This window comes from Scyliorhinus torazame, chromosome 10, assembly GCF_047496885.1.
Source record: "Scyliorhinus torazame isolate Kashiwa2021f chromosome 10, sScyTor2.1, whole genome shotgun sequence".
NCBI classification, from domain to species: Eukaryota; Metazoa; Chordata; class Chondrichthyes; order Carcharhiniformes; family Scyliorhinidae; genus Scyliorhinus; species Scyliorhinus torazame.
The window spans coordinates 185,916,339-185,940,125 of NC_092716.1; the positions used below are offsets into that span (position 1 = coordinate 185,916,339).

At 53.6% G+C, this 23,787-nt stretch overlaps 1 protein-coding gene across 10 annotated transcripts in view; it reads left to right on the top strand.

The window, feature by feature from the left end:
* LOC140384430 (cadherin-related family member 5-like) overlaps window positions 1-23,787 on the top strand; it is a 172,999-nt gene that overhangs the window by 54,526 nt on the left and 94,686 nt on the right. For all 10 annotated transcript variants that reach the window (XM_072466121.1, XM_072466118.1, XM_072466120.1 and 7 more), the window contains exons 5-9: window positions 4,801-4,887; window positions 4,995-5,105; window positions 7,719-7,889; window positions 7,977-8,067; window positions 22,750-22,847. In XM_072466121.1, coding sequence (XP_072322222.1) covers window positions 4,801-4,887; window positions 4,995-5,105; window positions 7,719-7,889; window positions 7,977-8,067; window positions 22,750-22,847 — 558 coding nt within the window. The remainder of the gene's footprint in view (window positions 1-4,800; window positions 4,888-4,994; window positions 5,106-7,718; window positions 7,890-7,976; window positions 8,068-22,749; window positions 22,848-23,787) is intronic.

The following is a 23,787-nucleotide window of genomic DNA, read 5'->3' on the forward strand; positions in this document are numbered from 1 at the left end:
GAACCAGGGGAAGGGCCCAGTCCCACAGGGAACCAGGGGAAGGGCCCAGTCCCACAGGGAACCAGGGAAGGGCCCAGTCCCACAGGGAACCAGTGGAAGGGCCCCGTCGCACAGGGAACCAGGGGAAGGGCCCAGTCCCACAGGGAACCAGGGGAAGGGCCCAGTCCCACAGGGAACCAGGGGAAGGGCCTAGTCCCACAGGCAACCAGTGGAAGGGTCCCGTCGCACAGCGAACCAGGGGAATGTCCCAGTCCCACAGGGAACCAGGGGAAGGGCCCCGTCGCTCAGGGAACCAGGGAAAGGGCCCAGTCCCACAGGGAACCAGGGGATGGGCCCTGTCCCACAGGGAACCAGGGGATGGGCCCTGTCCCACAGGGAACCAGGGGAAGGGCCCAGTTCCACAGGAAACCAGGGGAAGGGCCCCGTCGCACAAGGCAACAGGGGAAGGGCCCAGTCCCACAGGAAACCAGGGGAAGGGCCCAGTCCCACATGGAACCAGGGGACGGGCCCCGTCGAACAGGGAACCAGGGGAAGGGCCCAGCCCCACAGGGAACCAGGGAATGGGCCAAGTCCCACACGGAACCAGGGGAAGGGCCCAGTTCCACAGGGAACCAGGGGAAGGGCCCAGTCCCAGAGGGAACCATGGGAAGAGCCCAGTTCCACAGGGAACCAGGGGAAGTGCCCAGTCCCACAGTGAACCAGGGGATGGTCCCAGCCCCACAGGGCACCAAGTGAAGGGCTCAGTCCCACAGGGAACTAAGGTATGGGCCGAGTCCCACAGGGAATCAGGGAAGGTCCAAGTCCAACAGGGCACCAGGGGAAGGGCCGAGTCCCACAGGGAACCAGGGGAGGAACCCAGTCCCAGAGGGAACTAGGGGAGGAACCCAGTCCCACAGGGAACGAGGGAAAGGGCCCCGTCGCACAGGGAACCAGGCAAATGTCTCAGTCCTGCATCGAACCAGGGGAAGGGCCCAGTCCCACAGGGAACCAGGGGATGGGCCCAATCCCACACGGAAGCAGGGGAAGGGCCCCGTCGCACAGGGAACCAGGGAAAGGGCCCTGTCGCACAGGGAACCAGGGAAAGGGACCAGTCCCACAGGGAACCAGGGGAAGGGCCCAGTCCCACAGGGAACCCGGGGAATTGCCCAGTCCCACAGGGAACCATGGGATGGGCCTAGTCCCACAGGAAACCAGGGGAAGGTCCCAGTCCCACAGTGACCCAGAGGAAGGTCCCAGTCCCACAGGGAACCAGGGGAAGGGCCCAGTCCCACAGGGAACCAGGGGAAGGGCCCAGTCCCACAGGGAACCAGGAGATGGGCCCAGTCCCACAGGGAACCAGGGGAAGGGCCCAGTCCCACAGGAAACCAGTGGAACGGCCCATCCCCACAGGGAACCAGGGGAAGGGCCCCATCGCACAGGGATCCAGGGGAAGGGCCCAGTCCCACAGGAAACCAGTGGAACGGCCCAGCCCCACTGGGAACCAGGGGAAGGGCCCCATCGCACAGGGATCCAGTGGAAGGGCCCAGTCCCACAGGGAACCAGGGGAAGGGCCCAGTCCCACAGGGAACCAGGGGAAGGGCCCAGTCCCACAGGGAACCAGTGGAAGGGCCCAGTCCCACAGGGAACCAGGGGAAGGGCCCAGTCCCACAGGGAACCAGGGGAAAGGCCCAGTCCCACAGGGAACCAATGGAAGGGCCCCGTCGCACAGGGAACCAGGGGAATGTCCCAGTTCCACGGGGAACCATGGGAAGGGCCCAGTCCCACAGGGAACCAGGGGAAGGGCCCCGTCGCACAAGGCAACAGGGGAAGGGCCCCACCCCACAGGGAACCAGGAGATGGGCCCAGTCCCACAGGGAACCAGGGGAAGGGCCCAGCCCCACAGGGAACCAGGGGAAGGGCCACATCGCACAGGGAACCAGGGGAAGGGCCCAGTCCCACAGGGAACCAGGGGAAGGGCCCAGTCCCACACGGAACCAGGGGAAGGGCCCAGTCCCACAGGGAACCAGGGGAAGGGCCCAGTCCCACAGGGAACCAGTGGAAGGGCTCAGTCCCACAGGGAACCAGGGGAAGGTCCCCGTTGCACAGGGAACCAGGGGAATGTCCCAGTCCCACAGGGAACCAGGGGAAGGGCCAAGTCCCACACGGAACCAGGGGAAGGGCCCCGTCGCACAGGGAACCAGTGGATGGGCCCTGTCCCACAGGGAACCAGGGGATGGGCCCTGTCCCACAGGGAACCAGGGGAAGGGCCCAGTTCCACAGGGAACCAGGGGTAGGGCCCCGTCGCACAAGGCAACAGGGGAAGGGCCCAGTCCCACAGGAAACCAGGGGAAGGGCCCAGTCCCACATGGAACCAGGGGAAGGGCCCCGTCGCACAGGGAACCAGGGGAAGGGCCCAGCCCCACAGGGAACCAGGGAATGGGCCAAGTCCCACCCGGAACCAGGTCAAGGGCCCAGTTCCACAGGGAACCAGGGGAAGGGCCCAGTCCCAGAAGGAACCATGGGAAGGGCCCAGTCCCACAGGGAACCCGGGGAAGGGCCCAGCCCCACAGGGAACCCGGGGAAGGGCCCAGTCCCACAGGGAACCAGGGGATGTGCCTAGTCCCACAGGGCACCAAGGGAAGGGCTCAGTCCCACAGGGAATCAGGGGAAGGTCCCAGTCCAACAGGGCACCAGGGGAAGGGCCCAATGCCAAAGGGGACCAGGGGAAGGGCCGAGTCACACAGGGAACCAGGGGAGGAACCCAGTCCCACAGGGAACTAGGGGAGGAACCCAGTCCCACAGGGAACGAGGGAAAGGGCCCCGTCGCACAGTGAACCAGGCAAAGGTCTCAGTCCTGCATCGAACCAGGGGAAGGGCCCCGTCGCACAGGGAACCAGGGAAAGGGACCAGTCCCACAGGGAACCAGGGGAAGGGCCCAGTCCCACAGGGAACCCGGGGAATTGCCCAGTCCCACTGGGAACCATGGGATGGGCCCAGTCCCACAGGAAATCAGGGGATGGGCCCCGTCACACAGGGAACCAGAGGAAGGTCCCAGTCCCACAGGGAACCAGGGGAAGGGCCCAGTCCCACAGGGAACCAGGGGATGGGCCCAGTCCCACAGGGAACCAGGAGATGGGCCCAGTCCCACAGGGAACCAGGGGAAGGGCCCAGTCCCACAGGAAACCAGTGGAACGGCCCAGCCCCACAGGGAACCAGGGGAAGGGCCCCATCGCACAGGGATCCAGGGGAAGGGCCCAGTCCCACAGGGAACCAGGGGAAGGGCCCAGTCCCACAGGGAACCAGGGGAAGGGCCCAGTCCCACAGGGAACTAGGGGAAGGGCCCAGTCCCATAGGGAACCAGGGGAAGGGCCCAGTCCCACAGGGAACCAATGGAAGGGCCCCGTCGCACAGGGAACCAGGGGAATGTCCCAGTCCCACATGAAACCATGGGAAGGGCCCAGTCCCACAGGGAACCAGGGGAAGGGCCCCGTCGCACAAGGCAACAGGGGAAGGGCCCCATCCCACAGGAAACCAGGGGATGGGCCAAGTCCCACACGGAACCAGGGGAAGGGCCCAGCCCCACTGGGAACCAGGAGATGGGCCCAGTCCCATAGGGAACCAGGAGATGGGCCCAGTCCCACAAGGAACCAGAGGAATGGCTCCCAGAGAACCAGGGGGACCTACCGATTCACTGTGCAAGACACAGGGGCGATGGACCCATTCTAACAAGCCACGAGGGGGAGAATCCAGTTCCATTGGAAACAGTTGAATGGACAAGTCGCTCAAGGTCGGTTACCAGATTCACAGTCCTGACATTGAGGAGAAAGATGAATCCAAAGTCTGACCTGGTCATTCCAAACCTGTATTTTAAAAACCTGCAGGTTTGTGTGCAAATTAAAAACTGAGGATGGAGAAGCATAATCTAGCTGGGCGGTACAGTGCTGGATTGGTTAACACTGCTGCCTACGGCGCTGACGACCCGGGTTTGATCCCGGCCTGGGTCACTGTCCGTGTGGAGTTTGCACATTCTCGCTGTGTCTGCATGGGTTTCACCCCCACAACCCAAAGATGTGCAGGTTAGGAGAATTGGCTACGCTGAATTACCCCTCAAGTGGAAAGAAATAAGTGGGTGCTCTAAATTTCATGTGCGGCATGTAGTACATGGGTGGCACGGTAGCACAGTGGTTAGCACTGTTGCTCCACAGCGGCAGGGTCCCAGGTTCAATTCCCACTTGGGCCACTGTCTGTCTGGATTTCCTCCGGGTGCTCCGGTTTCCTCCCACAAGTCCTTAAAGACGTGCTGTTAGGTGAAGTGGACATTCTGAATTCTCCCTCAGTGTACTCGAACAGGTGCCGGAGTGTGGCCACTAGGGGATTTTCACAGTAACTTTGTTGCAGTGTTAATATCAGCCTACTTGTGACAATAATAAATAAAGATTATTTTCGGGAAATTAATGAATTTGTGTGGGTGCTTGTATGATATGTCTAAACTTCTTCATAATGGTGTAGTGTGTAAGGCGCTGAGATCACCAGATTTCGTAATTTTCCAAAAGACATGGGAAACGAGGGCTGAATTATATCAACTGTGATCAAATTGAATGGCAGAACAGACCGGATGGGCAGAATGGTCTTCCCTGTTCTCTTGTGACAGACTTGAGCTGTTGAATGGCCTCCTCATGTTCCGCGAGTGTTCGACAGTGAACTTGGAACTTTGGATGAACAAGAGAGGATTATTACTAAATTACTTCACTCTTGATATAAATGAACTCTTTGATATTTATGCGTCAATTTATTACTCCTTGTTTTCTCTTTCTCCTGAAGTTCTTCCCTGTGAATGAAACTTGGAAAACAGAGAAAGCAAATGATCCTGATGGTGGCCTAATCTTCTACACTTTGGATCCAAACACAGTAAGTGCTGACTCCCAGCTCAGAGGCCACCTCCAGTTACCACACCATATATAGTATTGTACCCATTGCTAACTATATTAATCTATGTAATACTGTGATTTCTGTAGGATGGAGCAGAATACTTCCGCTTAAAGACGGCTAACACACCGGACATTATTCTCAGTAAGGCAATAGATTATGAAAAGACCACGAGTTTGCAGCTGATTCTATCTGCCACGGTGAGATTTTGATGCACATCTCTACATTTTGGAGGATTTGTGAGGTCCTAAGTAGCCTATATGATTGGAATTTGCACATTATGATGTGTTAGCTGTTTCTCAGTGCCTAGTCCCCTCACCACTGAGTCAAAGGTTCACAACTTCAAGCTCAACTCCAGAGGTTTGAACAGAAAATCTATTGATGCTCCCCGTGCAGTGCAGACAGAGCGCTATACTTTCGGAGGTGCAGACAGGGAGTGCTGCATTTTCAGAGGGGCAGTACTTGAGAAGCATTGCACTATGAAAGAATCAAAAAAAATCCCTACAGTGCAGAAGGAGGCCATTCGACCCATCGAGTCTGCACTGACCCCTGGAAAGAGCACCCTACATAAACCCACCCCTCCACCCTGTCCCCGTAACCCAGTAACCCCGTCTATCCTTTTGGACACTAAGGGGCAATTTTTTAACCTGCACATCTTTGGACTGTGGGAGGAAACCAGAACACCCGGAGAAAACCCACGCAGACATGGGGAGAACGTGCAAACTCCACACAGTCACCCAAGGTCGGAATTGAACCCGGGTCCCGGGCGCTGTGAGGCAGAAGTCCTAACCACTGTTCCTTTAATCCATTTCCCAATAAACTGCTGATCACCCAACCTCCCCTCCTGACCCCCATGTTGACTAATATTGTGAATAGTCCTCACTCTTCAGAAGCTGCCCATCTCTCTTTTAATCTGTCATCATCACCCATGTCCTCAGAAAAACAGTCCTTTGCCCCACCATTCTTGCAAATATTCCACAGACAACCTCTCAAAACTCTTCGTAAGTAGTCTGAGAAATTAGCAATGAAAACTAATGCCTTGCTTTTGAATGATGTCAGCAAGGGGAAACACATGGATGAGAAATAGGAGGGGCCCAAGATAGATCCCTGGGGAACATCAGAATAATTCAAGATAAATCCCTGGGGAACATCAGAGTAATTCTCTGGTTACAGTTAAATGTATAAGAATGGGACCAGGTGAGAGAAATCCCACCCGACTGGATGATACTGGAGAGGTGTTGGGGGATAATGTCCTGGTCAGCCATATTAAGGTTATAGAGAGGTCAAGAAGGACAAGGAGGAAGAGTTTACCTTTCTCGTGGTCACATAGAATGGTGGCCGTGACTTGGATAGGGATATTTCGGCATCTGGTGGGGGCAGGAACCTGATTGGAGGGATTCAAGCATGGGGTTGAGGGAACGATAGGATTAGATTTCAGAGACAAGAACTCATTTATCCGACACCCGGTGCTGGATGAACAGGAATTTCCTTCAATTAGATATTGGGAAGACAGGTGCCATTCTTTTTCTAGCCTTGCTCTTCCATAACTACTGACATTTTGCTCGCCTTGGCAACCTGAGATTCGGCTGATCTGATCGCAACCTTACATAGATACATAGAACATGAACATACAGTGCAAAAGGAGGCCATTCGGCCCATCGAGTCTGCACCGACCCACTTAAGCCCTCACTTCCACCCTATCCCTGTAATCCAATCACCCCTCCTAACCTTTTTGGACACTAAGGGCAATTTAGCATGGCAAATCATCTAACCTGCACGTCTTTGGACTGTGGGAGGAAACCGGAGCACCCGGACGAAACCCACACAGTCACGGGGAGAACGTGCAGACTCCGCACAGTAGTGACCCAGCAGGTAATCGAACCTGGGACCCTGGCGCTGTGAAGCCACAGTGCTATCCACTTGTGCTACCTTGATGTCGCATCTGATCGGAGCTGGGTTTCTGAGCTCCTATTCGCTTCCTCGCTATGACGGCTTATTTCCACCTCCATAACATTGTCTAACTTCACTCCTGTCGTAACTCATCCATTTTCTTCATTACCTCTTTACACTCCACTCTTCGCTGGTCCCCCCCATTCTACCCTCCGTAATCTTGACGTCAACTAAAACTCTGCCATCTGTGTCTTAATTTGAAGCAAATCCTGTTCTCCTCTCACCCCTGTGCTCAGGGACCTGTCTTGATATTATAATTCTCACCCTTGCATTTGGTGTGTCCATTACCTTTTTCCTCCCATACCTCTGTAATCTCCTCCAACCCCTAAATCCTCCAAAAACCTGCACTCAACTAATTCTGGCCTTTTGATGATCTCTGATTTTAATTGCTTGACTATTATAGAATGATAGAATTATACAGTGCAGAAGAGGCTCAGATTACCTCTAAACCTCCTGCCTTTCACCGAAAAATCATGCCCCCTCATTATTGGCCCTTCAATGAAGGCAAACAGCTGCGTTCTATCCATCCTCTCCATGCCCCTTATAATCTTATGCACCTCAATCAGGACCCCTCGCATCCTTCTCTGCTCCAAAGAAAACAATCTGAGCTTATCCGGCCTCTCTACATTTCGTGAACATGCCTCAAGTTGTCCCATGCCCGAGCTCTGGAATACCCTCTCTGAAGCTCTCCTCTCTCTTCCAGGCTTTCTTTCTTGAAAACGCTCGTTAAAATCTGTGCCATGCTTCCTTTCCTAAACCTCCTGTGGACTGCCCTGGGACATTTCATTATGTTAAAGGGGCTATATAAATGCAAGTTGCTGTTGTTGTAAAGTGTTTTATTATCTTATCGTCTCACTCCACAGGACAATCAAACTGATCCCAGTCGGACTGATGAACTGACCATTAACATCAGTGTCCTGGATGAAGATAACAAGCCACCAGTGTTTGAACCCTGCTCTCCCGTTCCCGGATCCACTGCAAACATCTGCTTCAATGCAGCCTATACAGGAAACATCACTCAAAACAAGACTGAGGTAGCATTCTGTCACTCGGGACTTTCTAAGCTGCATTCTTGAGCTCACATTTCTCCCATCTCATTTATTTTTCTATACTTATCGCAGACTGGCCCATTGCAATTGGATCCTCAGCAGATTCAAGCAGTTGATGGTGATAAAGGAATCAATGCAACAATTCGATACAGAATAATAGCTGGTGAGTTAGCAGGAAGGGGTCTGTCTTTAACCATGTTATGGATTTAATTCATTACCTTAAATAATTGGTCCAATTTTAAAAGGGTGTGGTAAACAATTGTTAGTATATTATATGTATTGTGGTAAACTGTTACTGTATTACATGTATTGTGGTAAACCACTGCCTGATGGCTCCGCCTCCCCTCGGGCTCGGTATAAAGGTGGCCGACCTCCGGTCCTGCCCCAGTTCGGGATCAGAGGCCAGGAGGCTTTCTGTTTAGCTTATTAAAGCCTCAGTTTCGTTCACTACTCGTCTTGTGTTGATTGATGGCACATCAAAGGGGTGCAGGAAAAAGGAGACCTAGGGGTTGCCTGTATACACATGTTTAAAGGTGATAGGCCAAGTTGATAAGGCTGTTGAAAAAGTTGATAAAGTTCATCTTTATTCGTACAGTGTACAAATCAAGGATGTTACGGTAAACCTTTGTAAAACAGTGGTGAGGCCTCAGCTAGAGTATTGGAATTTAATGTCCTCCCTCACAAGTCATGTTTGCAGGGGGTGAAGGCTCTCAATTGGATGTGAGGATGGCAGGTGGGGACCCCAATACCATCCCACCTCGGCCACAATAGGTAGGGGAGGGAAGGTGTGTGGTCAGCCTTCTCACTCCGCTGTTAATTGAGACCTTCAACTGGGCCATTAATGGCCACTTAAGGGACTCATTCCGCCGCTGCAGTTATGTTGGATCACCCTGCAGGACCCTGTCGTGTTTATTTTGCAGACTCCGGGGGGGAATCCTTCAATGTCAGGCACTCAGAACCTGATGGGGGTCCCGATAGCAGAAAGATGGTGCCGGGCGACTGCGAGCCCCCCCCGCCCCCCACTTTTGCCTTTGCTGCTGGACCTTCTCCTGTGACTCCTACATGACGACTCATTTCGCGTTGTCATTCACCTGTGGTCTGCTGCTGGCCACTTCAGCACCTGAGAAGCACTTAATACAAGTGGGACCCCCCCAAAGGAGGGGATGAGTGGCTCTCACTGGTCTCCAGCCGACAGGCGAGACCCCGGTCATCCATATTAAATGCCACCCATTGTGTCTAATTCTGGGCGCCACCCTTGAGGAAAGATAGGGTGCAGAGGAAATTTGCCAGAAAGTTCTAGGCATGAGTTGTTTGGTTTTTTGGCATGGCCATCTATGATACCATTCTCAGATAAAATAGAGTGACTGTTCCTAGAAGAACAGAACAAATTACTGTCCCCTGTCAGCATTCCACAGGAACCATTCCCTCCAGGATAAACTGGTCCACTCCTCCATCACCTTCAACACCTCACCCTCTTCCGACGGCACCTTCCTATGCAACCGCAGAAGGTGTAACACCTGACCCTTTACCACCCTGCGCACCATTTCAAGCCCTAAAAAGGCTTTTCAAGGGAGGCATCGCTTCACGTGCACCTCCTTCAATCTGGCCTATTGCATTCACTGCTCCCAATGCGGCCTACTCTATATTGGAGGGACTAAACGGAGTTTGGGTGTTGCTTTGCAGAACACCTTTGGTCCGTCTGCAAGCAGGACTCAGACCTCCCTGCCACTTGCCATTTGAACTCACCGTCCGTCTGGCCTTCTGCAATGTTCCAGTGAAGCCCAGCGCAAACTGGAGGAACAGCACCTCATCTTCCGATTAGGCACATTACAGCCTTCCGGACTTAACATTGATTTCAATAACTTCCGACTGTGAACTCTCTCCTCCACCTTCACTCCATTTTTCGTTCTATCAATTTATTTTAATTCCTTCCAGCAATCCATTTTCCTTCACCACTGTCTCCCCTCCCGCCACCTCACCCCACTAGGGCCATGGGCCCCTGTTCCAAGTTGTCCTTTGAAACGCTGATACCGTTGTTTTGCCGTTAACACATTCTGATCTCTTGATGTGTTACTACCAGCACCCTTCTTAGCCATGATGACCACCATTTACATTCCCTTTGGCTTTTTGTCCACAACGTCACCCGGAAGAAACCCAGGCAGACACGGTGAGGACGTGCAGACTCCGCACAGTGACCCAAGCCGGGAATCGAACCTGGACCCTAGCGCTGTGAAGCAACAGTGCTAACCACTGTGCCACCGTGCCGCCCATATTCCACCTATTGCTGAGCCTCTATCCAGCCCCACTGCTCAGCATCCACTCCCCCCCTCAACAACAGTATAAATCTGACCCCATTTCCAGTTCTCTCCAGCTTTGACAAAGAGTCATTCAGACTTGAAAAGTTAGCTCCCTTCTCTCTCCACAGATACTGTCAGATTGGGTTAGGGTTAGATTGTTGAGATTGTCCAGCATTTTCTGTTTTTGTTTTTATTCTATTCTGAGAGATTTCAGTTAGGTGAAGAGACAAGAGTAATCGAATCATATAATCAAAGATGTAATACCCCCCACAGTGTCTTTTTTTTAAATTCCAATTCAGGGGCAGTTTAGTGTGGCCAATTCACCTATAGCCTGCACACCTGTGGATTGTGGGGGTGGGACCCACGCAGACACAGGGAGAATGTACTAACTCCACACAGACTGTGACCTGGGGCCAGGATCGAAGCTGGGTCCTCGGCACCATGAGGCAGCAGTGCTAACCACTGCGCCACCATGCTGCCCCGAGGCAACATACATTTTAAACTACAGAAAGGAATGTTCCCTTTTTATACTTATTACACATCGTATTCTCCACAGAATAACAGTCATTATAACAGTCATGATGTGGGGATGCCGGCGTTGGACTGGGGTGGGCACAGGAAGAAGTCTTACGACACCAGGTTAAAGTCCAGCAGGTTTGTTTCGAATCACTAGCTTTCGGAGCACAGCTGAGGAAGGAGCAGCGGTCCGAAAGTTAGTGATTCGAAAGAAACCTGTTGGACTTTAACCTGGTGTTGTAAGACTTCTTACTTATAACAGTCAACAGTCACCTCCGACTTCCAATCAGTTCACGGTTCCTCTTTCGCTGAGTGGAAACTTCGAGTGACTGTTTCCAGGCACTTCCCTCAGTTTTCGGAGAGTTTCTCAAATCCACTACCAGCCGCTTCAATGATTCTTCTTCCCTCATCACCGTGCCAGGATGAATCTCCCGGGTTCCTTCGATGGCTGCACAATGTGTCACTTCGAATAGCGATTGTCTCCCCCTCCTGCATCCAGCTTCAGTGACTTGCATCTGCAGCACCTTCTCTCCGTGGACAACATCAACTGCTGTTCTTTCCTTCCCTTTCTTTCTTCAGCCCAAGCATTGCTGTGGTTGGCATCCACAAGTATATTTATTATTAACGCAGCTGCCGTTATTTTTTGTTCCCAGGTATGAGAACTTCTCATCTTATCAGCCTTGACTAACCAGACTTGTTGTCAGGCAGACCTCATGACCTATGACCCTCTTCATTTTTACCCAAAATTAAACACACACAGTACAAACCATAATAATGTCATAGAGCTCCTAATTGTACCAACAGAAAGAGCCATTCAGCCCACTGAGTCCATATGGTTCTCTGTTGACCAATCCAGCCATTTTCATACTTCCACTATATTCCTGTCGCCTTTATATTTCTCTCGACAGCCCACGCAATTTTAATTTTAAATCATTGGTCATCTCTCCTTCCATCATGAGGTGAATTAGAACAGAGTAGTAAAGTTTAGGATGAGTTTAAGCTTCTGAAGGGCAGAAGATAAAAGGTCAGTCAGGAGACCATTGGAATAGTCAAATCTGGAGTTAAAAAAGGCAACTAGAGGGGCGGGGCGAACTTTATTAGACAGCAAGTTGTTGTGATCTGCAATGCTCCGTCTGAAAGGGCGGTGAAAGGAGACTCAGCCGTAATTTTCGAAAGAGAATTGGTAAACACTTGAATGTCAAATATTGGCAGGGCTATGGGGATAAAGAGCTGACAGCGGCACAGTCGGCCGAATGGCCTCCTTCTATCAGTATGATTCTATCAGTCTCTTCATTAATGATTCCCACATTAATTCTGGTTTCAATTCCTATCTTACTTTCATTGGAGGAACCCAAATAAAGCGTTAAATTCTGTGGAGAAATGTGCAAGGTGCTGATAACAAGCTGCAGTTTTGAAGGCGAATGGGATGGATAATGGATGTGAAGCGGCTGCACAGTTATGAATCCCTGGAATGGAATATTTAAACAAAAACAAAAATCTCAGAATAGTGAGGAACAAGGGGGAGTGGGTTGGAAGGAGGGGTGGTGGGGAGGAAGGAGGGGGAGTGGGGAGGAAGGAGGGGGAGTGAGGTGGAAGGAGGGGGAGTGGGGTGGAAGGAGGGGGAGTGGGGTGGAAGGAGGGGGAGTGGGAAGGAAGGAGGGGGAGTGGGAAGGAAGGAGGGGGAGTGGGGTGGAAGGAGGGGGAGTGGGGTGGAAGGAGGGGGAGTGGTGAGGAAGGAGGGGGAGTAGGAAGGACGGAGGGGGAGTGGTGAGGAAGGAGGGGGAGTGGGGAGGAAGGAGGGGGAGTAGGAAGGACGGAGGGGGAGTGGTGAGGAAGGAGGGGGAGTGGGGAGGAAGGAGGGGGAGTGGGAAGGACGGAGGGGGAGTGGGGAGGACGGAGGGGGAGTGGTGAGGAAGGAGGGCGAGTGGGAAGGAAGGAAGGGGAGTGGTGAGGAAGGAGGGGGAGTGGTGAGGAAGGAGGGGGAGTGGGGAGGAAGGAGGGGGAGTGGGGAGGAAGGAGGGGGAGTGGGGAGGAAGGAGGGGGAGTGGGGAGGAAGGAGGGGGAGTGGGGAGGAAGGAGGGGGAGTGGGGAGGAAGGAGGGGGAGTGGGAAGGAAGGAGGGGGAGTGGGGTGGAAAGAGGGGGAGTGGTGAGGAAGGAGGGGGAGTGGTGAGGAAGGAGGGGGAGTGGTGAGGAAGGAGGAGGAGTGGGGAGGAAGGAGGGGGAGTGGGAAGGATGGAGGGGGAGTGGTGAGGAAGGAGGGGGACTGGTGAGGAAGGAGGGGGAGTGGTGAGGAAGGAGGGGGAGTGGTGAGGAAGGAGGGGGAGTGGGAAGGAAGGAGGGGGAGTGGGAATAAGGAGGAGGAGTGGGGAGGAAGGAGGGGGAGTGGGAAAGACGGAGGGGGGAGTGGTGAGGAAGGAGGGGGAGTGGGGAGGACGGAGGGGGAGTGGTGAGGAAGGAGGGGGAGTGGTGAGGAAGGAGGGGGAGTGGTGAGGAAGGAGGGGGAGTGGTGAGTAAGGAGGGGGAGTGGGAAGGAAGGAGGGGGAGTGGGGAGGAAGGAGGGGGAGTGGGAAGGATGGAGGGGGAGTGGTGAGGAAGGAGGGGGAGTGGTGAGGAAGGAGGGGGAGTGGTGAGGAAGGAGGGGGAGTGGTGAGGAAGGAGGGGGAGTGGGGTGGAAGGAGAGGGAGTGGTGAGGAAGGAGGGGGAGTGGGAAGGAAGGAGGGGGAGTGGGAAGGAAGGAGGGGGAGTGGGGTGGAAGGAGGAGTGGTGGGGAGGAAGGAGGCGGAGTGGGGAGGAAGGAGGGGGAGTGGTGAGGAAGGAGGGGGAGTGGGGTGGAAGGAGGGGGGGTGGAAGGAGGGGGAGTGGGAAGGAAGGAGGGGGAGTGGGAAGGAAGGAGGGGGAGTGGGGTGGAAGGAGGAGTGGTGGGGAGGAAGGAGGCGGAGTGGGGAGGAAGGAGGGGGAGTGGTGAGGAAGGAGGGGGAGTGGGGTGGAAGGAGGGGGGGTGGAAGGAGGGGGAGTGGGGAGGAAGGAGGGGGAGTGGGGTGGAAGGAGGAGTGGTGGGGAGGAAGGAGGGGGAGTGGGGTGGAAGGAGGAGTGGTGGGGAGGAAGGAGGGGGAGTGGGGTGGAAGGAGGGGGAGTGGGGAGGAAGAAGCATCCGGAATGGAGGAAGCCAGGAATATGAAAGGATCAGTAACCACTTTGAAGAACTGGCAGTGAACTTCCCGGGAGATTCTCCATCACCTAAAACTCAGTGCAGAAGTTAGTTAGAAATTCTCCGTCTTGCGATGCTGCAAATGCGAACCGCGATCGGAGAGAATCGGGTGTACAGCTGAAATCGAGGAGTGCGCCGGGCGCCTATTCGAGCACCATTCTCCAATCCCTCGCTGGTAGTGACAACGAGGTTTGCGCCCCGCTCTGGCGGCATGCAAAACCAGCATTTGCATGCATTTAAATATGATTAGCGCGTATGACCCAGTATGCTCTGGGCCTCTGCGATACTCCGCCCCTTTCAGGTGGCAGTCACACGGACGACAAAGACCATTGTCTTCAGTCCCCGCCAGAATCTCCAATCCCAAGTTACCAGCTTCAACCCTCTCACCTTGCAGATGCCTGAGGCGGAATCAGACAATACTGTGGGATTCTCCGTTCCGCCAGCTGCATGTTCCTCGGTGGCGTGTCCTCACTATCTACAAGATTCTCCGTCCAGCCACCTAACAATTAAATTTCCCATTGTGGCCACCTCATATGGGGCTGGTTTCTCCGTTCCTGAGGCTAAGTGCCAACGACGGAGGATCGGTGGTGTTTCACAATGGGAAAATCGGCGTGGAACCGACTCCATTGCCTACCCGTGAGGGGCTCGCACTGGCACCACGTGAAACACCCGCGGAATGCACGGAAAACGGTTGGAGAATTGCCGGGTTCCAGCTGCACATGTGCAGGGCTGACAGGCTGCAGCCGCACGTATGCCTACAACGCCCACATGCGCACCAATCGCACCGGAAAAGATGGCAATGGCCAAGGTGGACCACGTACCCGCCCATCCTGACCCATACCCACCTCCTGGCCACCCCCACCACTCACCCCAGCCCTGGTGGAAGTCCCCTGGCCAGCAGCACGGATCTCAGCCGAGTGAGGCGGTACTGGACACAGTCCGCACGCCCTCTCTCCCTCCCCGCAGCCGGAACGCCAGGCTCCTGACCGCTGGGACCACATGTGGCCCGCGCCTTCGGGAACGCGGCTCATCGGAGGCGGAGCATCGCGGGTGGGCCGGCTAATCACATACCAACGGGGTTGCAACTGCGCATAGCGCGCATCCAGATGACGCCAATTTGGAGGGGGCAGAGCATCATGACCCGGCGTCAAACCACCACCAGCCCCGATTCCGGCGCCGGGAGACATTCTCCGCCCGATCGCTGTTCCCGATTTCAGCACTGGGCTACGGAGAATCCCGCCCAGGGTCTTTGACCTCTTATCTGGCCCCAAGGTTGTTTCCAATTATTTATCTGCACCATCACTGATACCGCCTATTTTGGACTACGAAACCTTACTTGACTCTACCCCTGCCTCAGATCAGCTGCAGCTGAAACCCTCAACCATGTCTTAGCTATTTCCAGACTTTACTAATCCAATGCACTCTTGTTGGCCTCTCATTTTCCACCCTCTGTAAACTTGAGGTTATCCAAAACTCTGCTGCCCATATTCTAACGCCCACCAAGTCCGTTCACGCACTACCCACACAGCCGCTGACCTACATTTGTTCCTGGTTCAACCACGCAATAATTTTAAAATTTCCGTCCTTGTTTTCAAATGCCATGGCTCACCCCTCGCTACCCCTGTAACCTTTCCCAGCTCTACAAACCCCTGAGATATTTGTGCTCCTCTATGATGCACGATCAATAACCACTAAAACGAGGTTGTAGTACAACTGAAGGCTTTAATAAGCTAGAACTGTTCCCCAGCAGCTCAGCTACAGAATGAAGACTGCTGGGATGGCACGGGTTCTTATACCCCGCCTATCAGGGCGGAGCTACTATACTATACAGCCAGTGGTAAACCCCTAGGTTTAACCAATGGTACTTCAGCCTCTCAGGTACCGTAATACCTGATAATACCACATTCACCTCCTGTTAAAAAGATGGTGGTGGCCAGTAACAACAAAATGTGACAACATGGTATGATCAGATATGGAGGTACCGTGATACCTCCTTACAGCGAATATTTCCAAGCATGGCGGGTATATACATTAATTAAAATGAAGCAATCAGTCGGTCGGGTGCACTGGTCGTCCTCTGGGATCGTCTGAGCCTCGGTGGTGAATCCGGTGGGGGCCTGGGCGTCTGCGACTCCGGGAGCGTGGTTTCGGCCTCCATGGCAGCTTTGTCACCCCTAGTGGTGGGAAAAACAGCTGACCTGGGAAGGGGGCGCCTGTAGAGGGCGTCGGTGGGTGGGGGGGCCTAGGCAGGGGCGGCGGGAGGACTGATCTTCCTGTAAGGTGCTGCGGTGAAGGGGAGGGTGGGACTACTGGCTGGGATGTACGTGGGATTCCGGCGGGCGCCATGTCCCGTAGGGAGACTGTATCTTGTCGGCCATCAGGGAACACCACATAGGCGTACTGGGGGTTAGCGTGCAGCAGATGGACTCTCTCGACCAACTGGTCCGACTTGTGCGCCCGCACGTGTTTTCGGAGCAGGATGGGCCCGGGTGCTGCCAGCCACGTCGGGAGGAAGGTCCCGGAGGAGGACTTCCTGGGGAAGACCAGGAGACGTTCGTGAGGTGTCTGATTGGTGGTCTTACAAAGCAGTGACCGGATGGCGTGCGGGGTCTCCGGGAGAACTTCCTACCAGTGGGAGACTGGGCGGTTCCTGGACCATTGGGCCAGTAGAACGGTCTTCCAGACCGTTCCGTTCTCCCTCTCTACCTGTCCGTTTCCCCGGGGGTTGTAACTGGTCATCCTGCTCGAGGCAATGCCCTTGCTGAGCAGTAATTGACGCAGTTCGTCGCTCATAAAGGAAGATCCCTTATCACTGTGTATGAACACGGGGAAACCGAACAGTGCAAAAATGCTATGTAGGGCTTTGATGACGGTGGTTGCGGTCATGTCGAGGCAGGGGATGGCGAAAGGGAACCGGGAGTACTCGTCAACCACGTTCAGGAAGTACGTGTTGCGGTCGGTGGAGGGGAGGGGGCCATGCTGAGGCGTTCAAAGGGACGGGAAGCCTTAATCAGGTGCGCCCTCTCTGGTCGGTAGAAGTGCGGTTTGCACTCCGCGCAGATTTGTCAGTTCCTGGTGGCTGTACTGACCTCCTCGATGGAGTAGGGCATGTTGCGGGTTTTAACAAAATAGAAAAAGCGAGTGACCCCCGGGTGACAGAGGTCCTCGTGGAAGGCTCGGAGGCGGTCCACTTGTGCGGTAGCACATGTGCCGCGGGACAGAGTGTCAGGAGGCTCGTTTAGCTTCCCGGGACGATACAAGATCTCGTAATTGTAGGTGGAGAGTTCGATCCTCCACCGCAAGATCGTGTCGTTTTTTTATCTTGCCCCGCTGTGCATTATCGAACATGAAGGCAACCGACCGTTGGTCAGTGAGGAGAGTGAATCTCCTGCCGGCCAGGTAATGCCTCCAATGTCGCACAGCTTCTACTATGGCCTGGGCCTCCTTTTCGACTGAGGAGTGGCGGATTTTGGAAGCGTGGAGGGTTCGGGAGAAGAAGACCACGGGTCTGCCCGCTTGGTTGAGGGTGGCCACCAGAGCTACGTCGGGAGCATCGCTCTCGACCTGGAAGGGGAGGGACTCGTCGATGGCATGCATCGTGGCCTTTGCAATGTCTGCTTTGATGCGGCTGAAGGCCTGGTGGGCCTCTATTGACAGGGGGAAAGTTGTGGATTGGATCAGGGGACGGGCTTTGTCTGCGTAGTTGGGGACCCACTGGGCGTAGTAACTGAAAAACCCGAGACAGCGCTTCAGGGCCTTGGGGCAGTGGGGGAGGGGGAACTCCATAAGGGGGCGCATGCTTTCAGGGTCGGGGCCTATAATTCCATTTCGCACTACATAGCCGAGAATGGCTAGACGGTCGGTGCTAAACACGCATTTATCCTTATTGTATGTTAGGTTAAGGATTTTAGCAGTCTGGAGAAATTTTCGGAGGTTGGTGTCGTGGCCGCAGATGGTGACATTATCGAGATACGGGAACGTTGCCCGTAAACCATACCGGTCAACCATTCGGTCCATCTCACGCTGGAAGACCGAGACCCCGTTAGTGACACCGAAGGAAACCCTTAAGAAGTGATAGAGCCGCCCGTCTGCCTCGAAGATAGTGTATTTGCGGTCACTAGTACGGAGGGGTAGCTGGTGGTAGGTGGACTTGAGGTCTACCGTGGAGAAGACCTTATAATGTGCGATCCTGTTTACGAGGTTGGATATGCGGGGGAGAGGGTACGCGTCCAGCTGTGTAAACCTGTTGATGGTCTGACTGTAGTCGATGACCATCCTATGCTTCTCCCCGGTCTTTACCACCACTACATGAGCTCTCCAGGGACTGTTGCTGGCTTCAATGACCCCCCTTCCCTCAGTAACCTTTGGACCTCTGACCTAATAAAGATCCGATCCTGGGCACTGTACCATCTGCCCCTGGTGGCGACGGGTTTGCAATCCGGGGTGAGGTTCGCAAACAGGGAAGGCGGGTCGACCTTAAGGGTTGCGAGGCCGCAGACAGTAAGGGGGGGTATAGGGCCGCCGAATTGGAAGGTCAGACTTTGCAGGTTACACTGGAAGTCTAAACCCAGGAGTGTAGCCGCGCAGAGGTGGGGAAGAACATAAATGCGGAATTTTTTGAATTCCCTTTCCTGGACTGTGAGGTTTGCTAAACAGAACCCCTTTATCTCTACAGAGTGAGAACCAGAGGCAAGGGAGATTCTTTGATTAACAGGGTGGATAAAGAGGGAACAGCGCCTTACTGTGTCGGGGTGTATAAAGCTCTCTGTGCTCCCAGAGTCGATCAGGCAATATGTCTCGTGGCCGTTGATGAAGACGGTCGTCGTTGCTGTTGAGTGTTCGAGGTCGAGTTTGGTCCAGGGTCACCGAGGCCAAACGCAGTAGTTGTGGATTTCGTTCAGGCAGTGCGTGGTCGGCCAAGCTGGGGTCCTGGGGCATCCAAGATGGCGTCTCCCATTGGTGGCACATGGTGGTCGGGGGTGGACAAAATGACGGCGCCCATCCGTCCAGCGTGGTGTCCGAGGGACAAGATGGTGGCGCCCGGGGTCCACATGTGGGCCTGGGATACGGGGGTGGCGGCGACCGCTGGCCGCCCGGGGCCCCTGGAGAAGTTCGCTGTGGCGATCTGGAGTCGCCGCTGGAGACCGCGGCCACCGCTCGTGCCTGGAAGACTCCCACGAAATGGCCCTTTTTGCCGCACCCCCTGCAGATGGATGTGCGGGCCAGGATGCGCTGGCAGGGGTGTTTTCCCTGCCAGCAAAAGAAGCAGCGGGGTCCATCGGGGTTGGCGGGCCGCCTTACAGCGCATGCCTGCGGGGAAGCAGGGAAGGTCTTTGGGGCGGCCGCTGCGGGATTCCACGCTGCCCAGGGGGCCGCCGTGCAGTCGGGCACGTAGGATTGGGCATTCTTGGAGGCAACGTCCATGGACCCTGCAAGGGCCCGTGCCTCCCTAAGTCCCAGGGTGTCTTTCTCTAAAGGACGCTGGCGGATTTCTGAAGAGCTCATACCTGCTACAAAGGCGTCCCGGACTAGGAGTTCCGTGTGCTCGCTCGCCGAAACTTGCGGTCAGCCACAGCTTCTGCCCAGCACCAATAGCGCGCGGTAGAATTCCTCCAACGATTCCTGGGGTTTTGTCGTCTTGTTGCAAGCAGGTGACGAGCATAGACCTGATTTACTGGGCGAATATAGTGTCCTTTTAAAAGTTTGATTGCTGCATCAAAATCTTCCGCCTCCTCGATGAGGGTGTAGATCTCTGGGTTTACTCGAGTGCAGGACATGCAGTTTCTGCTCCCCCGAGGGTTTGCCTCCAGCCGTCTCAAGGTAGCCTTTAAAACACGCCAGCCAGTGCTTAAAAATCGCCGCTGAGTTTGGCGCGTGGGGACTGAGTTGCAGACACCCCGGCTTGATTCGGAGGTCCATTCTTTCTACTTAGTTCTAGCTTATTAAATTGATGCACGATCAATAACTACTAAAACGAGGTTGTAGTACAAGTGAAGGCTTTAATAAGCTAGAACGGTTCCCCAGCAGCTCAGGTACAGAATGAGGACTGCTGGGACGGCATGGGTTCTTATACCCCGCCTATCGGGGCGGAGCTACTATACTATACAGCCAATGGTAAACCCCTAGGTTTAACCAATGGTACTTCAGCCTCTCAGGTACCGTAATACCTGATAATACCACACTCTAATTCTAGCCTCTTAAACAACCCTAGTTTTAATTTCCCCGCCATTGGTGTCGTACCTTCAGCTGCCTGGTTCCTACGCTCGGGCATTCCCTCAAGTTCTCTCAACCTCATCTTTCCCCTCATTTAAGATTCCCTTCTAAATCTACTTCTTGGAGCACCTGTCCGAATATCTCCTGATGTGGCTTGGTCTCATGAAATTGGTTCTGTAATGCTCCTGTGAAGTGTTTTGAGAATTTCATTATGTTAACGGGCGTGATCTTTCCAAAAGGGAACAGTTTCCTAGCGAGCACGTTTAGCCGCGTGTTTCCCGGCCAAGAAACACGTGGCTATTCAAAGCTACTCGTGGTGAATAAGGAGCTTAAACTGGAAACGGGTGACCGAGGCCACACATAGCCCAGGGCTGGATTCTCCGCCGGCGGGATGCTCCGTTTTGCCGGTGCCCGGGGGTTTCCCAACGGCTTGGGGCTGCCCCACAATGGGAAACCCCATTGACCAGCCGGCGAAATGGAGCATCTGCCGGCGTGCTGAACCAGAAATCTGGCGCGGCTGGGCGGAGAATCCAGCCCCCGGTTTTTACAACAGGGAGCTCCGCTCGCCAGAATTCCCCGTTGGAGCGAGAGATCGGGACGCCATTTTTAAATGGCATCCTGATCTCCGAGGTCCACAGAAATACCCCCGACCTCCCCCCAGCCCAAATACAACATGAGAGGGTCCCCCGCCCGGTCCCCCGCCCCCCCCCCCCCCTCGCACCCTCCAACACCCACAGTGGGTAACCCCAGCCTGATTGCACACGTGCAAAATATGCCAGCTTGGCACCTTGGAAATGCCAACCAGGCACCATGGCAGTGTCCCTGCAACTGCCACTTGGGCACCTTGGCAGTGTCAGGCTAGCACACAGGTGGCACTGCCTAGGTGGCAGGCTGGCACTCCCAGGGTGCCCAGGTGGCACCAGCAGTGTCAGGCCACCACCCTGTCCAAAGACATGCAGTTGGGGGCTTCCGATCCCCTTGGGGACCCCCACAGGTGCCGTTCCAACTTGTTCCCATTTGTGGAGACTAGCACCAAACGGTGCTCGCCCAAAGGGATTAAATCAAAGCCACAGGTACCTTCGGAATCTGCATATTTTAGTTAGGCTAGCTACTTCGCTCTAATATGCAATGTAATGACATGTCTATATGTTGATAACTAAAGGGTTAATTATCACATCTAACTGTAACACAACCACTAGAGGGCACCACTGGATCCCACTATAAATACCAACATCTGGAAGATCTTGGTCTCTTTCCAACCAGGAGTGACTAGACAACAGTAGTGTATGAGAGATAGATCACAGCATAGTTAGCATGTGTAGTTTGAATTAGTCAATACGTTAGTATTAAATACTTCATTACTAATTATAGTTCTGTAGAGTGTGCAAACTCAATGTTAACCAATCGTTACTCAATAAATTAGTTTGCTCTAAGTTAAATACTTGTGGTTTCTCCAGGATCACACCATCAGATCATTCTGGATGAAAAGCAAAGAGTAACGAGATATATTACTAAAAGAGTAATATAACATACAGATTTGCCAAAAAGCGATCTCACCCATTATGGGCGGGATTCTCCTTGCAATGTCTCGCGAGATTGCGTTGAATCTCGAGAGGTGTTGCGAGCCGGGTGGATCACGGGAACGGGTCTCTCGGCTTTCATGCGCCGCACCGAGATGCTTTTCTGGCGCAGCGTGGCTGGAAGATCGCACCCTTTATAAATGTAGGTTGCTGCTCTTGAACCCCTTCTAACTTTCCTTAAGGAAACAAATCCCAGTAGTTTCTTTTGTCTCTTCCTATAACTAATTCCTGTCACCCCTAGGTCCTCTGGACTTACCTCTTTCACAGCCTCACCAAGACCTTGATCATAGAATCATAGAATTTACAGTGCAGAAGGAGGCCATTCGGCCCATCGAGTCTGCACTGGTCCTTACAAAGAGCACCCTACTCAAGCTTACGTCTCTACCCTATCACTGTAACCCAGTAACCCCCACTTAACCTTTTTTGGACACTGAGGGCAATTTAGCATGGCTAATCCACCTAACCCGCACATCTTTGAACTGTGGGAGGAAACCGGAGCATCCAGAGGAAACCCACGCAGACACCGGGAGAGCGTGCAGACTCCGCACAGACAGTGACCCAGCGGGGAATCGAACCTGGGACCCTGGAGCTGTGAAGCAACTGTGCTAACCACTATGCTACCGTGCTGCCCCATATACCTTTCCTAAAATGCTATGCCAGAAACTGAACAGAATATTCTACATGTGGCCTAATTAGTGGTCTGTATAGATTTAACATTATCTGTTTGCTGTTGCATTCTGTGACCCTTCTTATATAAACTTAGAATCCCGTCTACTTTGTCTCCCGCGCTTCTCACTTTTAAAGATTTGCTGACCCAGTTTTGCCCAATGGTGTTTATCCTTTTGGAATTCCCCCAGATGGATTAATGCTGGAAATTCTGTTTTCCATGTCTGTTCCTCTCGTTCAATCAGGACTTTGATTCCAGAAATTCTGTGCCCTTGGACTCAGCGATATTTAACATTGGATGGTGAAATGTTGTCGACTAAATTGTCTGCGACCTTAGATTTCATTTCTCATTTTCATTTTCTAGGGGATCACGAGAATGCTTTCATAATGAATCCAAACACTGGAGCCATAACGATGACTAAAGTTGCAACAAGTCTAAATCTAATTGTACTAACAGTCATGGTATGTACACCACCTCTTACGTTTTCAAGTTCAAAGAGCATTTTTTTCTGATTACTAAATTTGCAATAGTGTAATGTGAAAGTTAGTTCCTTTCACTCACTATCACTCAATTAAATCATTTTATAAATTCCTTTTAATATCCTTTGAGGAGAATGTTCACAGCCTTTGACTAATTTTCTAGCTGCTCCTTTGCTGTAGGGATTGCATTTAAATCCATTCGTTGGATGCAAAGTATTGTTGTTGACAAACATAAATGTTATGGTTTAGGGGTATCCTGGTGAAATCCCATTCTTGGTAAGCAAACAATCCCACGCAAATTCGAAACAGGGAATTTTGACTGCACTCCCCAGGATTTTCCATCCGATGGGAATATGGAGGCAATTGGTCGCACAAGGTGACCCTCTCCACCGCATAACCAGGTGCCACCCTGCTGGCGGGATAACACAAGGCCCACCCAATGATTTGATGGGCCAAATGGCCTCCTTCTGCACTGTAAATTCTATAATTCTATGATTCTATGATTGAATGAAGACACCCACATTAGGCCCCACTGGGAGAAGGACACGGACAGCAGAGCCTATCGCTGGCATGGGTTACAGCAGCCACTGGTACCCCTGTTGACAGGGATGGATGGTGAGGATAAGCTCCCCAGTGCCACTCACTGATGGGGACACGGGTGCAGTGTGGAAGGCAACATGTCGGAGGGGAATGGCTGAGAGGTGGGTGTGGGTTTGGGGGGTTGACACTTGGGAGGGTGGAACTGAAATGCAACTCAGGGTCACCGTGTCGTCTGTTGGATTTGGATAGACAAGGGAATACTCATCTTGCTGACTTGTCTTCTCTTTTCCCTGCCTGTGGAGAAAGGGCGATGCGGTGGCACAGTGGTTAGCACTTCTGCCTCACAGCACCATGGACTCGGATTCAATTCCGGCCTTGGGTC